The 13,240-nt window shown below is 44.9% G+C and overlaps 1 protein-coding gene across 1 annotated transcript in view; it reads right to left on the bottom strand.

Annotated features, from left to right (window-relative positions):
• LOC139227866 (mitogen-activated protein kinase 14) overlaps positions 1 to 13,240 on the bottom strand; it is a 164,248-nt gene that overhangs the window by 91,790 nt on the left and 59,218 nt on the right. Inside the window, exon 4 of the mRNA XM_070858957.1 lies at positions 842 to 853. Within this exon, the coding sequence (XP_070715058.1) occupies positions 842 to 853 (12 nt within the window). The remainder of the gene's footprint in view (positions 1 to 841; positions 854 to 13,240) is intronic.

The raw sequence follows: 13,240 nt of genomic DNA, 5'->3' as shown, positions 1-13,240 counted from the left end.
CTGATTCCTGTGTGAGCTACCAAACAATGTTTCTTTATATTTCTTACACTAACTTTTGGTTTTGATCACTACATCCCATGCATACAATAAATCATGGCACCTCAAAGATATATAAAAATGCCACAGAATAACAACCTAACCTAAACAAGCAAGCTCTCAACTCTTATATTGTAATTACTGCTGCAATAAAACCTCCCCTCCCTAATCAGGTTGACACATTCAGATATTGTTTAACAAATCTTACACATCCTACTATTACCTTTCCCCTTAAGATACCCTTCCCCAAAATCCTATTAGCCAATTTATACCTATGCTCGGCTAAAGCTGTTTTAACTTTTAACCCAGCATATGCTGGTGTCACAGACTGCACAGAAAGAATAGTGAGGTATTGGGGTAATATGGACCTTCAACCCCCACCCCCCACACCAATATTACACACCTATCTCGCCATAACCAGCGCAGATTTGTGGCCCCTTAATATTTTACCTTGTTTTTGGCAGTTTCTACAAACAAAGCAAATCCAAAGGATCTTAAGTGTTTTTGAAAATGACTTCTTAGAGGGGTTTCATCTGCTGTAATGTTTCATCGATATAGATGAGTACAGTGGGGAGCTGGGCTTACAAACAAGAAGTCCTGGAATGCTATGTAAATAGCCAGTCTTAGTAGCTATCCAAGAAAATAGAAGTTGTAGGTGATGATATATTTTGGAACCAGCATGAAATCAAAGTTCAAACTTTGCACCCAGATATAGGCTTCTCACAGAAAATATTCTTCTAGGCATTTCTAACTGAAAATGCTATTGGACATGTAAATTGAAACAATTTCTTCTTACATGTTTTACTTTGTTCTAAACCTTATTTCCAGTATGAAGTACTCAGCTTGCTGGAGACCCAAGATGGGAGCCGAAAGGATTCCCAAAAATATTCTCTGCAACTTGGTTTAGTTTGCCTCTTTTCTTTTGGTAACTGTTGCTGCCCATTTTTGATTTGTAGATTCTTGAACTTTGTGATTGGTGATCTTCATTTCTGTTTGCTACTTGCTGATTGGTATGGTGCCTGCCTGTGCGGTTGTGATTTGTTGCTGTTTTATAAATATGAAACTTGAGCCAATTAGACAAAGATGTAACGGCAAAATGTAAAAGTATGACATATCAAAGGAAGTGTGACGCCAAAGTGTGACATACAAACCATGCACTTGACACACTTTAAAAAATATTACTACTCCCATAGCGCTAAAGTGCTGTTTCATAAGGACAGGAGTGTGAGACCATGTAGCACACAATATATTATTTGCTGCTAAACTGTAGATGTGTTTCCTTTTAAGGCCAGAAGGTGTAATCGCTCTACATTAATAAAATTAATGCTTATGTTAATTGCAGGTCATAAGGCTGGGAATTTTTGTCTTTAAAAAAAAATCTACTTGTTATTCAGTAAACACAGGCTCAAAGGTCACTCACAGTTTAATTGATGTTTAGTCAGGGAACTGTAAAGACTCCAATGTGTTGATAAGTTACAGGCTACAGCTGAGAAGCATACAGCATGTTAAGATTGTTTTTCATCTGTTAAAGTGTGACATCTGGAGTGTTGATGTACCGTTTTAATATGTTGTAGATAGTTAAAGACAGTTTGATTGTAAGCTGATTAATGTTATAATCAGTCGCTATTCTGATTTTTATCAATATTTTATTGCCTGAATAAAATGATCTCGGATGCGTGATTCAGAAAGCTCTGCGTTCTAGTCCTATATTTAACCACTGTTCTTGCAATATTACTGTGACTGCCATAAGTTAGCCTGGACACAAAGAGACCTATGACAAAATGTAGAATTTTTGCCTTCTGGTTTTGGCTTGGTGGTCTTAACTTTAAATTCAGCACAATCCTTAAGGAGGTCGAAGGTCTTCAGTTCCATTCCATCACCATATGTAAGTACGAAGAGGAATCCCAATGCGCCACTGACCTCTGCTCCTGACCTTGCTGGAGTATTGGGGGACTGGGTGAGATTAGTTCATTTTTAATATTTCTGGTGGGTGCCCATGTCAGTATGAAGTGCCCCGTATACCCAAGTCCAGATAATGTATATCTGTAGTGAGGAAAATGGACTCAATATTGGTCCTTAAGGGACACCACTGTTTACATCCCTCCAACCCCAAAAACACCTGTTAACCATTATGGCCCAGAATTTGCAGTTGTAATGATGACAAAACTGATAGCAACTTCTGGTGTCCGCACATTCGCTGTTCGATGCAGAAATACGGAGATTGCTGTCAGTGATACCCTGCTCCTCCACGGAGTGCGCTGTTGCATTCTTGGCCGATGCAATCAGCACAGAATCAGTGTTTTGACATGAATTTCAACTTTTTATGCACTATTCTTGGTATAAATATTATGTCTTGGATAAGGAGTCAGACCAGATACTGCAAGCTCAAAGTAAGTGTGACTGTAGTTTACATATGTGGACTTGTATTTACTCTGTACAGCCACCTGAGGGCTCATTCCTCGGAGTCCCAAGGGATCCCATAATCCCTTGGGAGCACAGATATTTAAGAAGGCTTCACAGGTTGGAGACTGCAATAAAAGACTAAGGTCACACTTTACTTTGAGCTCAGTGTTCAGTCTGACTCTTACTCCATACACAACAACTGGCGACGAGATACAGATAGCCAACCCAAAGATGCAGAGAACAGTGGGCATCCTGGACAAATGTTAAGAGGGAGATGATTGGGAAATTTTTGTGGAGCGACTCAACCAATACTTCGTGGCCAACGAGCTAGATGGGGAAGATAGCACTGCCAAACGTAGAGCGATCCTCCTCACCGTCTGTGGGGCACCAACGTATGGCCTCATGAAGAATCTGCTCACTCCAGCAAAACCCACGGAGAAATCGTACGATGATTTGTGCACACTGGTCCGAGAGCATTTGAACCCGAAGGAAAGCGTTCTGATGGTGAGGTACCGGTTCTACACCTAAAAAAGGTCTGAAGGCCAGGAAGTGGCGAGTTATGTTGCCGAGCTGAGATGCCTTGCAGTACATTGCGACTTTGAAGGACATTTGGAGCACATACTCAGAGACTTTTTCGTACTTGGCATTGGCCAAGAAACCATACTTCGCAAGCTTTTGACTGTAGAGACCCCAACCTTGAGTAAGGCCATAGCGATAGCCCAGGCATTCATTGCCAGCAGTGACAATACTAAGCAAATCTCTCAGCACACAAGTGCTGCTACAATTACTGTGAACAAAGTGATGTTGTTTTCGAACAAAGTGATGTTGTTTTCGAATGTTGTTGCCGGTATGTGTGACACACACCGACAGCTACATGTCCACAGATGTTTCAGAGTCCACCATCAAGGGTGATGAATGCAAGACCATTAACACCTTGGGGGCGCTGCGGGGGTGATCATCGTTTCCATTCATGCCGATTCAAAGGATACGTTTGCAAGGGCTGTGGAACAATGGGACACCTCCAACGAGTGTGCAGGCGAGCTAAAAAACCTGTTAAACCTGCAAACCACCATGTTGCAGAGGACAGATCCACGGAGGATCACTATGAACCAGAGCCTGAGATAGAGGAGGCAGAGCTACATGGGGTGCACAGATTCACCACGAATTGTCCCCCGATAATGCTGAATGTTGAACTAAATGGACTCCCGGTGTCAATGGAGCTGGACACGGGCGCGAGCCAGTCCATCATGGGTAAAAATACTTTCGAAAGGTTGTGGTGCAACAAGGCCTCAAGGCCAGCCTTAACTCCAGTTCGCACGAGACTAAGAACTTACACTAAAGAACTGATTTCTGTAATCTACAGCGCTACTGTAAAGGTCTCCTACGATGGAGCGGTGCACAAGCTACCACTCTGGGTGGTACCGGGCAATGGTCCCACGCTGCTTGGCAGGAGCAGGCTGGGAAAGATACTGGAACGACGTCCGAGCAGTATCGCCCGCTGATGACACTTCATATGCACAGGTCTTAAACGAATTTCCTTTGCTGTTTGAACCAGGCATCGGGAAATTCCAAGGAGCAAAAGTGCAGATCCACCTAATTCCGGGGGCGCGACCCATCCATCACAAGGCAAGAGCACTACCGTACATGATGAGATTGAGCTAGACCGGGTGCAATGAGAGGGCATCATTTCACCGATTGAGTTCAGCAAGTGGGCCAGTCCTATTGTCCCAGTCCTCAAGGGAGATGGCACCATCAGAATCTGTGGCAACTACAAAGTAAAAATCAATTGTTTCTCCCTGCAGGACCAATACCCACTATCAAAAGCCGATGACCTCTTTGCAACACTGGGAGGAGGAATGATGTTCACGAAGCTGGATCTGACTTCAGCCTACATGACGCAGGAACTGGAGGAATCATCGAGGGCCCTCACCTGCATCAACACGCACAAAGGTCTTTTTGTTTATAACAGATGCCCGTTTGGAATCCAATCAGCGGCGGCGATATTCCAGAGAAACATGGAAAGTTTACTGAAGTCGTTCCCGCACACTGTGGTCTTCCAGGACGACATCTTGGTCACAGGTCGGAACACAGTCGAGCACCTGCAGAACCTGGAGGAGGTTCTTAATCGACTCAACTGCGTGAGGCTCAGGTTAAAACGCTCAAAGTGCGTTTTCCTGGCGCCTGAAGTAGAGTTCCTGGGAAGGTTTGCGGCGGACGGCATCAAGCCCACCAACGCGAAGACGGAGGCAATCGAGAACGTACCGAGGCCACAGAACGTGACGGAGTTGCTGTTGTTTCTAGGACTCTTGAACTACTTTGGTAACTTTTCTTACCGGATCTCAGCACCTTGCTAGAACCACTGCATGTCTTACTATGAAAAGGGAGTGAATGGGTTTGGGGCAAAAGCCAAGAAAATGCCTTTGTAAAAGCAAGGAAATTGTTATGCTCAAACAAATTGCTCGTGTTGTATGATCCATGTAAGCATTTGGTACTAGCACGTGAGGTGTCGTTATATGGCGTCGGGTGTGTATTGCAACAAGCTAATGATTTCGGGAAACTGCAACCGGTTGCTTATTCATCCAGGAGTCTGTCTAAGACCGAGAGAGCCTATAGCATGATTGAAAAAGAAGCGTTAGCATGTGTCTATGGGGTAAAGAAAATGCATCAATACCTGTTTGGGCTAAAATTTGAATTGGAAACTGACCATAAGCCACTTATATCCCTGTTTTCCGAGAGTAAAGGAATAAATACCAATGCATCGGTCCGCATCCAGAGTTGGGCGCTCACGTTGTCCATATACAACTACGCCATCTGACACAGGCCAGGCACAGAAAACTGCGCCGATGCTCTCAGTAGACTGCCATTGCCCACCACGGGGGTGGAAATGGTGCAGTCCGCAGATTTAGCCATGGTTATGGAAGCATTTAAGAGTGAGCAATCACCCATCACTGCCCGGCAGATCAAAACCTGGACAAGCCAGGACCCCTTATTATCTCTAGTCAAAAGCTGTGTGCTTCACGGGAGCTGGTCCAGTGTCCCAGTGGAAATGCGGGAAGAGATAAAGCCGTTTCAGCGGCGCAAAGATGAAATGTCTATACAGGCAGACTGCCTTCTGTGGGGCAATCAAGTAGTGGTCCCCAAGAAGGGCAGAGACACCTTCATCAATGACCTCCACAGTACCAACCCAAGCATCATAATGATGAAAGCGATAGCCAGATCCCACGTGTGGTGGCCCGGTATCGATGCGGACTTAGAGTCCTGCGTTCACAGATGTAATACATGCTCGCAGTTAAGCAATGTACCCAGGGAGGCGCCGCTAAGTTTATGGTCTTGGCCCTCCAAACCATGGTCTAGGGTACACGCTGGCCTTGCTGGACTGCTGGGGATGGTGAGTCTTGCTGGGCTGCTGCGGGTGATGGGTTCTGCTTTGTGATCAACCGCTGGGTCGGTTGCCACTTGTGTGTGTGTTGGAGGATTGAAAAAGGTAGAGTCTATTGTGGGTTGTTCTGGATAGTCCATAAATCTGAGTTTAGTTTGGTCCAAGTGTTTTCTGCAGGTGAGTCCATTTGCTCCCTTCTTTGGCCAAAACAGTGCCAGCAATCCACTTGGGACCTTGTCCATAGTTCAACACAAATACAGGATCATTGACTTCAATTTCGCATGACACATTTGCACGATCGTGATATGTATTCTGTTGAAGCCGCCTGCTCTCTACCTGTTTGTGTAGATCAGGGTGGACTAACGAGAGCCTTGTCTTAAGTGCCTTTTTCATGAGCAGTTCAGTGGGTGGGATCCTGGTGAACGAGTGGGGTCTCGTGCGGTAACTAAGCAGGACTCGGGATAAGCGAGTCTGCAGTGAGCCTTCAGTTACCCTTTTCAAGCTCTGCTTGATTGTTTCAACTCCTCGTTCTGCCTGACCATTGGACGCTGGCTTAAACGGGGCAGACGTGACATGTTTGACCCCATTGCGGGTCATGAATTCCTTGAATTCAGCACTGGAAAAGCACGGCTCATTGTCACTTACAAGGACATCAGGCAGGCTGTGCATGGCAAACATGGCCCGTAAACTTAGTGGCGCCTCCCTGGGTGCATTGCTTAACTGGGAACATGTATTACATTTGTGCACACAGGACTCAGTAAGTCTGCATCGACACTGGGCCACCACATGTGGGATCTGGCTATCGCTTTCATCATTACAATGCCTGGGTGGGTACTGTGGAGATCACTACTGAAAGTGTCCCTGCCCTTTTTTGGCACAACTACCCGATTACCCCATAGGAGGCAGTCTGCCTGTATAGACATTTCATCTTTGCGCCACTGATGCGGCTTTATTTCTAACGGGACACTAGACCAACTCCCGTGGAGCACACAGTTTTTTACTAAGGACAGTAAAGGGTCCTGGCTCGTCCAGGTTCTAATCTGTCGGGCAGTAACAGGTGATTGCTCACTCTTGAATGTTTCCATTACCATAACTAAATCTGCAGGCTGTGCCATCTCCACCCTGGTGGTGGGCAATGATAGCCTACTGAGAGCATCGGCACAGTTTTCTGTGCCTGGCCTGTGGTGGATGGCATAGTTGTATGCGGACAACGTGAGAGCCCATCCCTTTTGGCTGGGATCATGCGTGGCTGGCCTGACAGGGGAGTAACCACCATGGCCCCGGGGTGGTTCTCCCTGGATCAGGAAGGTATATGCTTGCTTTTTTGGAAATAGGAGGTGGGTGGGGTGGCTTGATCCATCCACCTCCACGGAGGTGTGTGGGGGACCTGACCCATCCACCTCCATGGCACGAGCCTGGTGTTGCAGTGCTTCCGGGAGCGGTGCAGTGGCTCTGGGCCTTTTGGCTGGGAGCATTGGCGCAGAGTGATCCTTGAATGGGCCCAGGGTGACCTCTGGCGTTTGTGATTTGACAAAGAATTGGAACGATTGGCTACGAATTAAAAAAAAAACCAAAAAAAAACGTGAGCGCCCATCTCTGGATGAGGGCCGTGCATTCGTATTTATCCCCTTATTTTCAGAAACTAGGGATATCAGTGGCTTATGGTCGGTTTCCAATTCAAATTTGAGCCCGAACAGATATTGATGCATTTTCTTTACCCTGTAAAAACACACACTAACGCTTCTTTTTCGATCATACTGTAGGCCCTCCTGGCCTTAGACAGATTTCTGGTTGCAATTTCCCAAATTCATTAGCTTGTTGCAATACACACCTGACCCTGTACGACGACGCATCACATGCTAGTACCAAACGTTTTCATGCATCGTACAACACAAGCAATTTGTTTGAACATAACAGCTTCCTAGCTTTCTCAAAGGTATTTTCTTGGCTTCTACCCCATACCCATTCATCTCCTTTACACAATAAAGAGTGCAGGGGTTCTAACAATGTGCTAAGACCCAGTAAGAAGTTACCAAAATAGTTCAGGAGTCCTAGAAACGACCGCAGCTCCGTCACGTTCTATGGCTTGGTGCATTTTTGATTGCCTCCATCTTCGAATCGATGGGCCTGATGCCATCCGCCGCGATTCTTCTCACCAGGAACTCCACTTCAGGTGCCAGAAAAACACACTTCGAGCATTTTAGCCTGAGCCCCACACGATTAAGCCGACTAAGAACTTCCTCCAGGTTCTGCAGGTGCTCGACGGTGTCCCGATCTGTAACCAAGATGTCGTCCTGGAAGACCACGGTGCGCGGGACTGACTTCAGCAAGCTTTCCATGTTCTTCTGGAATATTGCCGCGGCCGATCGAATCTCAAACGGACATCTGTTGTAAATGAAAAGACCTTTGTGCGTGTTGATGCAGGTGAGGCATTTTGAAGATTCCTCCAGCTCCTGTGTCATGTAGGCTGAGGTCAAGTCCAGCTTCGTGAACATTTTCCCTCCCTCCAGCATCGCAAATAGGTCGCCTGCCTTTGGTAGCGGGTTTTGATCCTGCAGTGAGAAATGATTGATAGTTACTTTGTAATCACCACAGATTCTGACGGTGCCATCTCCCTTGAGGACTGGAACAATCGGACTGGCCCACTCATTGAATTCGATCGGCAAAATGATGCCTTCTCGTTGCAGCCTGTCCAGCTCGATCTCCACCCTCTCTCTCATCATGTAAGGTACCGCTCTCGCCTTGTGATGGGTGGGTCGCGCCCCCGGAATCAAATGGATCTGCACTTTTGCTCTTTGGAACTTCCTGATGACTGGTTCGAACAGCGAGGGGAACTTGCTTAGGACCTGGGCACATGAGGTGTTGTCGACGGACGAAAGCGCTTGGACGTTGTCCCAGTTACAGCGTATCTTTCCGAGCCAGCTCCTGCCGAACAGCGTGGGACCACCGCCCAGTACCACCCAGAGTGGTAAATCATGCACCGCTCCATCGTAGGAGACCTTTACGGTAGCACTGCCAATTACGGGAATCAGTTTCTTTGCGTACGTTCTAAGTTTGGTACGAATGAGAGTCCGGACTGGCCTTGAAGCCTTGTTGCACCACAACTTATCGAAAGTCTCTTTACTCATTATGGACTGGCTTGCGCCCACGTCCAGCTCCATGGAGACCGAGAGTCCATTTAATTCAACCGTCCGCATTATCGGGGGATACTTTGTGGTAAATGTGTGCACCCCATATACCTCTGCCTCCTCAGTCTGAGGCTCTAGTTCGTCATGATCCACCGTGGATCTGTCCTCCACTGCAACATGGTGGTTTGCAGGATTAGCAGGAATTGCAGCTCGCCTGCACATACGTTGGAGGTGTCCCATTGTTCCACAGCCCTTGCAAACGTATCCTTTGAAGCGGCATGAATGGAATCAATGATCACCCCCACAGTGCCAACAAGGTGTTAAATGCCTTATATTCACCACCCTTGATGGCGGACTCTGAGTCATCTGCGGACGTGCAGCTACAGGCGTGTAAGCCATGTACATTTTGATTCGAAAACAACGTTACTTTGTTCACAGTACTTGCAGCAGCACAAGTGTGCTGAGAAATTTGTTTGGTATTGTCATTGGTGGAGATAAACGTCTGGGCTATCGCTATGGCTTTACTCAAGGTTGGGGTCTCTACAGTTAGAAGTTTGTGAAGTATTACCTTATGGCCAATGCCAAGTACAAAGAAGTCCCTGAGCATATGCTCCAAGTGTCCTTCAAATTCGTAATGTCCTGCAAGGCGCCTTAGCTCGGCGATATAGCTTGCCACTTTCTTGTACGTGTAGAACCGATAGCTCGCCATCAGAACGCTTTTCTGTGAGTTTAGATGCTCCTGGACCAGTGTGCACAACTTATCGTATGACTTGTCTGTGGGTTTTGCTGGAGCGAGCAGGTTTTTCATGAGGCCATATGTTGGTGCCCCGCAAACGGTGAGGAGGATCGCCCTTCGTTTGGCAGTGTTCCCTTCTCCTTCCAGCTTGTTCGCCACGAAGTATTGGTCAAGTCGCTCCACGAAGGTTTCCCAATCATCTCCCTCTGAAAATTTCTCCAGGATGCCCACAGTTCTCTGCATTGTTGCATTGGGGTTCATCATCTGTATCTCATCGCCAGTTGTTATGTCTTGGATAAGGAGTCAGACCAGATACTGCAAGCTCAAAGTATATGTGACCTTAGTCCTTTATTACAGATCCCAGAGTGCCTCTCCAACCTGTGAGGCCTCCTTATATACAGGATTGTGGGATCCCTTGGGACTCCAGGGGATAACCCCTCTGGTGGTTAGACATGGTAATTACAGGTTTACATACATGACAGTAAAAAACATTGAAAAGTTTAAGCCTTGTTGAAAGAGGTGTAACTGAGTCATACTAAGTCATTATTACTGCTGAACAATTTCTCTGGTCCTGAAAAAAATTTCTCCAGGATGCCCACAGTTCTCTGCATTGTTGCGTTGGGGTTCATCATCTGTATCTCGTCGTCAGTTGTTATGTCTTGGATAAGGAGTCAGACCAGATACTGCAAGCTCAAAGTATGTGTGGAATCTCATTCCTTCCATTCCATAATAAAACTTTGAGAGATTATTAAAATAGTAAAAATTAATTTTGAATTTAAAAAATAAGTTTATGATATTTCAGCTTCTACCTTAATCCCATGTGTATGTCCCAATCTTTGTTCTCTGTGAAATGATTAAAACATGAATGATAATCAGTGCTTTTTACTTCCTGGTTTGCTAGCTGTGAGAATTATTCAATCTGATTGGTTGCTCAGCCTCCCTGTTGACTTTACTGTTTCTGGACTCCAGAATTCCTTTTTAGATGGCATCAGAATGAAATTGATGTTGTAATAGGGGAAATCGATGCCATAGAGCCCACTAAATCTTTGTTGTCAGCTTTCTTCAAGGTCAGCAGCAAGCTTTCTGTACTTTAACCAACTTCCTACCCATGCTGCCACACTCCATTTATTTATTTTAATTATGAAAGGCTCAGACAATCTCTGTGAAAGGCAAAACCTGTAATCATGGTTTATTAGGTGACAGTTAAAAAAATGTTTTAATAATTTTTGAGGCTGAAGGAATGTATCCCCAACAGTGAAATGAAGGGTTCCCAAACATGATGTGCACCAGGCATGGAGAGAAATGACAGAGGTTGTATGCTTCAGGAGTGTAACCCCCCAGGAACATAGGAACAGGAGTAGGTTATTTAACCCCTTGAGCCTAATCTACCATTCAGTGAGATCATGACTGATCTGTATCCAAACTCCATCCACCTATGTTGGCTTCACATCCAAACCTGTTGATCTCTGATTTAAAATTATTGATTGAGCTAGATCTACTGCTTTCTGTGGGAAGGAGTTATACACTTCCACCATGCTTTGCGCTTTGTTTGTGAGAGATTGCTGTGCACAAATTGGCTGCCACGTTTCCTATCTTCATTGGTTGTAAAGTGCTATGGGACATCTGATGGTCGTGAAAGGCGCTATATAAATGTAAGTCTTTCTTATTATTATTATTCTTGATCTCCTACTCAGTTTAAACAAAACTCATTTTCAAAAGTGCTGTGTCTCCACAAAGCAATTTCTACTTCTGTCCCAGCTGCTGCTTTGACATTTTGCACCAATGACTTAATTTCAGTCAGCAACTGACAGAAATGAATAGCCTTGCAGAAAAAAAATAAGTGCCAACTGTCATAAATCTGGAGGTGTTTAATTAGAAAACAGCTGCATCTCCTCCTCCAGTGTGCTGCTTTCAGGACAATGTTCTTCCTCTACAAACCGAAGGCATCAGTGTGAATCATTCAAACCTAATCTCAAGGGACAGTAAAAGACAAATATATTTTGAAAGCCTGAGAACATTTACCAGCACTCAGAAGATCTGGAATTCAAACCATTTTTTCTTCTCGCATCAATAAAAAGTATAAAAGTGGTTATGAAAAGAATAATTTCCGTTGGGAAAGGGGAGTCCCCACTCTCATTTACCTGCAGCAATCTAGAGATTTTTCAAATTTTCAACACCTCTAATCAGCTGTCAGATTTACAGATTCATCTGGGAGTGTGAAATCCAAGGGCTTAATAAGCACCAGTTTCATGCCTGAAACCTACCTATTTATACCAGTAGGATTTAAGTACTTCGAACAGAGTTTGATGTTGATTTTTGACACTTAATTTTCAAAAATCTTTTCTGCGGGTAATCTGATTCACAAGCAGAACTGTGGACCAAAATCAAACAAAACTATCTGCCTGTGTAGCAAAGAAAGCAATAATTTGTACATACACCACAACCTAGCAATTACTCTTGCGATAGTAACAGGCGATTTCTTTACACATTCATATGCGATTCCTCTGTCTTTCATTTTAATACAGGCATTAGCTCCTTTATCTTAAGTGCCCCTGAAATGTCATAGCAACATGTTAAGCATTTGTCCATGAATACGGCCATAGTAATTCATGCTTGTAAACCTCTTCCTTCAGACATAGTCAGTAAAAGAAAAACTTTTTTGGTGAATTTGTGAATCGAACAAGGCTATGGATCTCCTTCTTGAGGAATAGCAGACTTTTTCATATATATGTTAAAGTTTCCTTTGCTGGGGAGATCACAGTTAAGCACAATAGCAGTGTTGCATGCCAGAAGTGTGTTGCGAGTCATCCCTCAAATTTCCTACACAGCCCTCCCAATCACCACTTCCTTCCTGTTTGTCACATCTCCTCATCGCCCCCTTCCCACTCCCACTTCCTCACGATTGCACTTCTTCCTGGTCGCCCCCCTTCAAGGACTTACCTGAGGGTTGCTGCCAGCGACACAGTGGACCGATCTTTCAGACCTCTTCTCCGGCGTGCTACGTGGGGATGCCCATTAGGTGCCCGCAGCTCACCAGTCTGATGATAATAAGGCCCAAAGCTCAATATTAGGTGCGGTTCAAGCCTATCTGTTCAAATGCAGTAATCATTCCCTGTGGCCAGTTCGAGGCCGGCACAATTGAATTTCTAGATCCTTGTTTCTTTTTACACTATATTTCATAGAGAGCCACGTTAAGGAGATTTTTTTTTAAAATTTAGTTAAATTTACACATTTGGCATCATGTGTAAACCTTTAACATACACCCTGGTGTTAACCAGCCTTTAATTTGAGCTACATAGATGTGTTTTGGGGAAAAGTGACCATAATATGGTAGAATTCCTTATTAAGATGGAGAGTGACAAAGTTAATTCGGAAACTAGGGTCCTGAACTTAAGGAAAGGTAACTTCGACGGTATGAGGTGTGAATTGGCTAAAATAGACTGGCAGAGGATACTTAAAGGGTTGACGGTGGATAAGCAATGGCAAACATTTAAAGATCACATGGATGAACTTCAGCAATTGTACATCCCTGTCTGGAGTAAAAAATAAAACTGGGAA

This window comes from Pristiophorus japonicus, chromosome 17 (assembly GCF_044704955.1).
Source record: "Pristiophorus japonicus isolate sPriJap1 chromosome 17, sPriJap1.hap1, whole genome shotgun sequence".
NCBI lineage: Eukaryota > Metazoa > Chordata > Chondrichthyes > Pristiophoridae > Pristiophorus > Pristiophorus japonicus.
The sequence above is the reverse complement of the archived record's forward strand: the minus strand, read 5'-3'. Positions and strand labels throughout refer to the sequence as shown.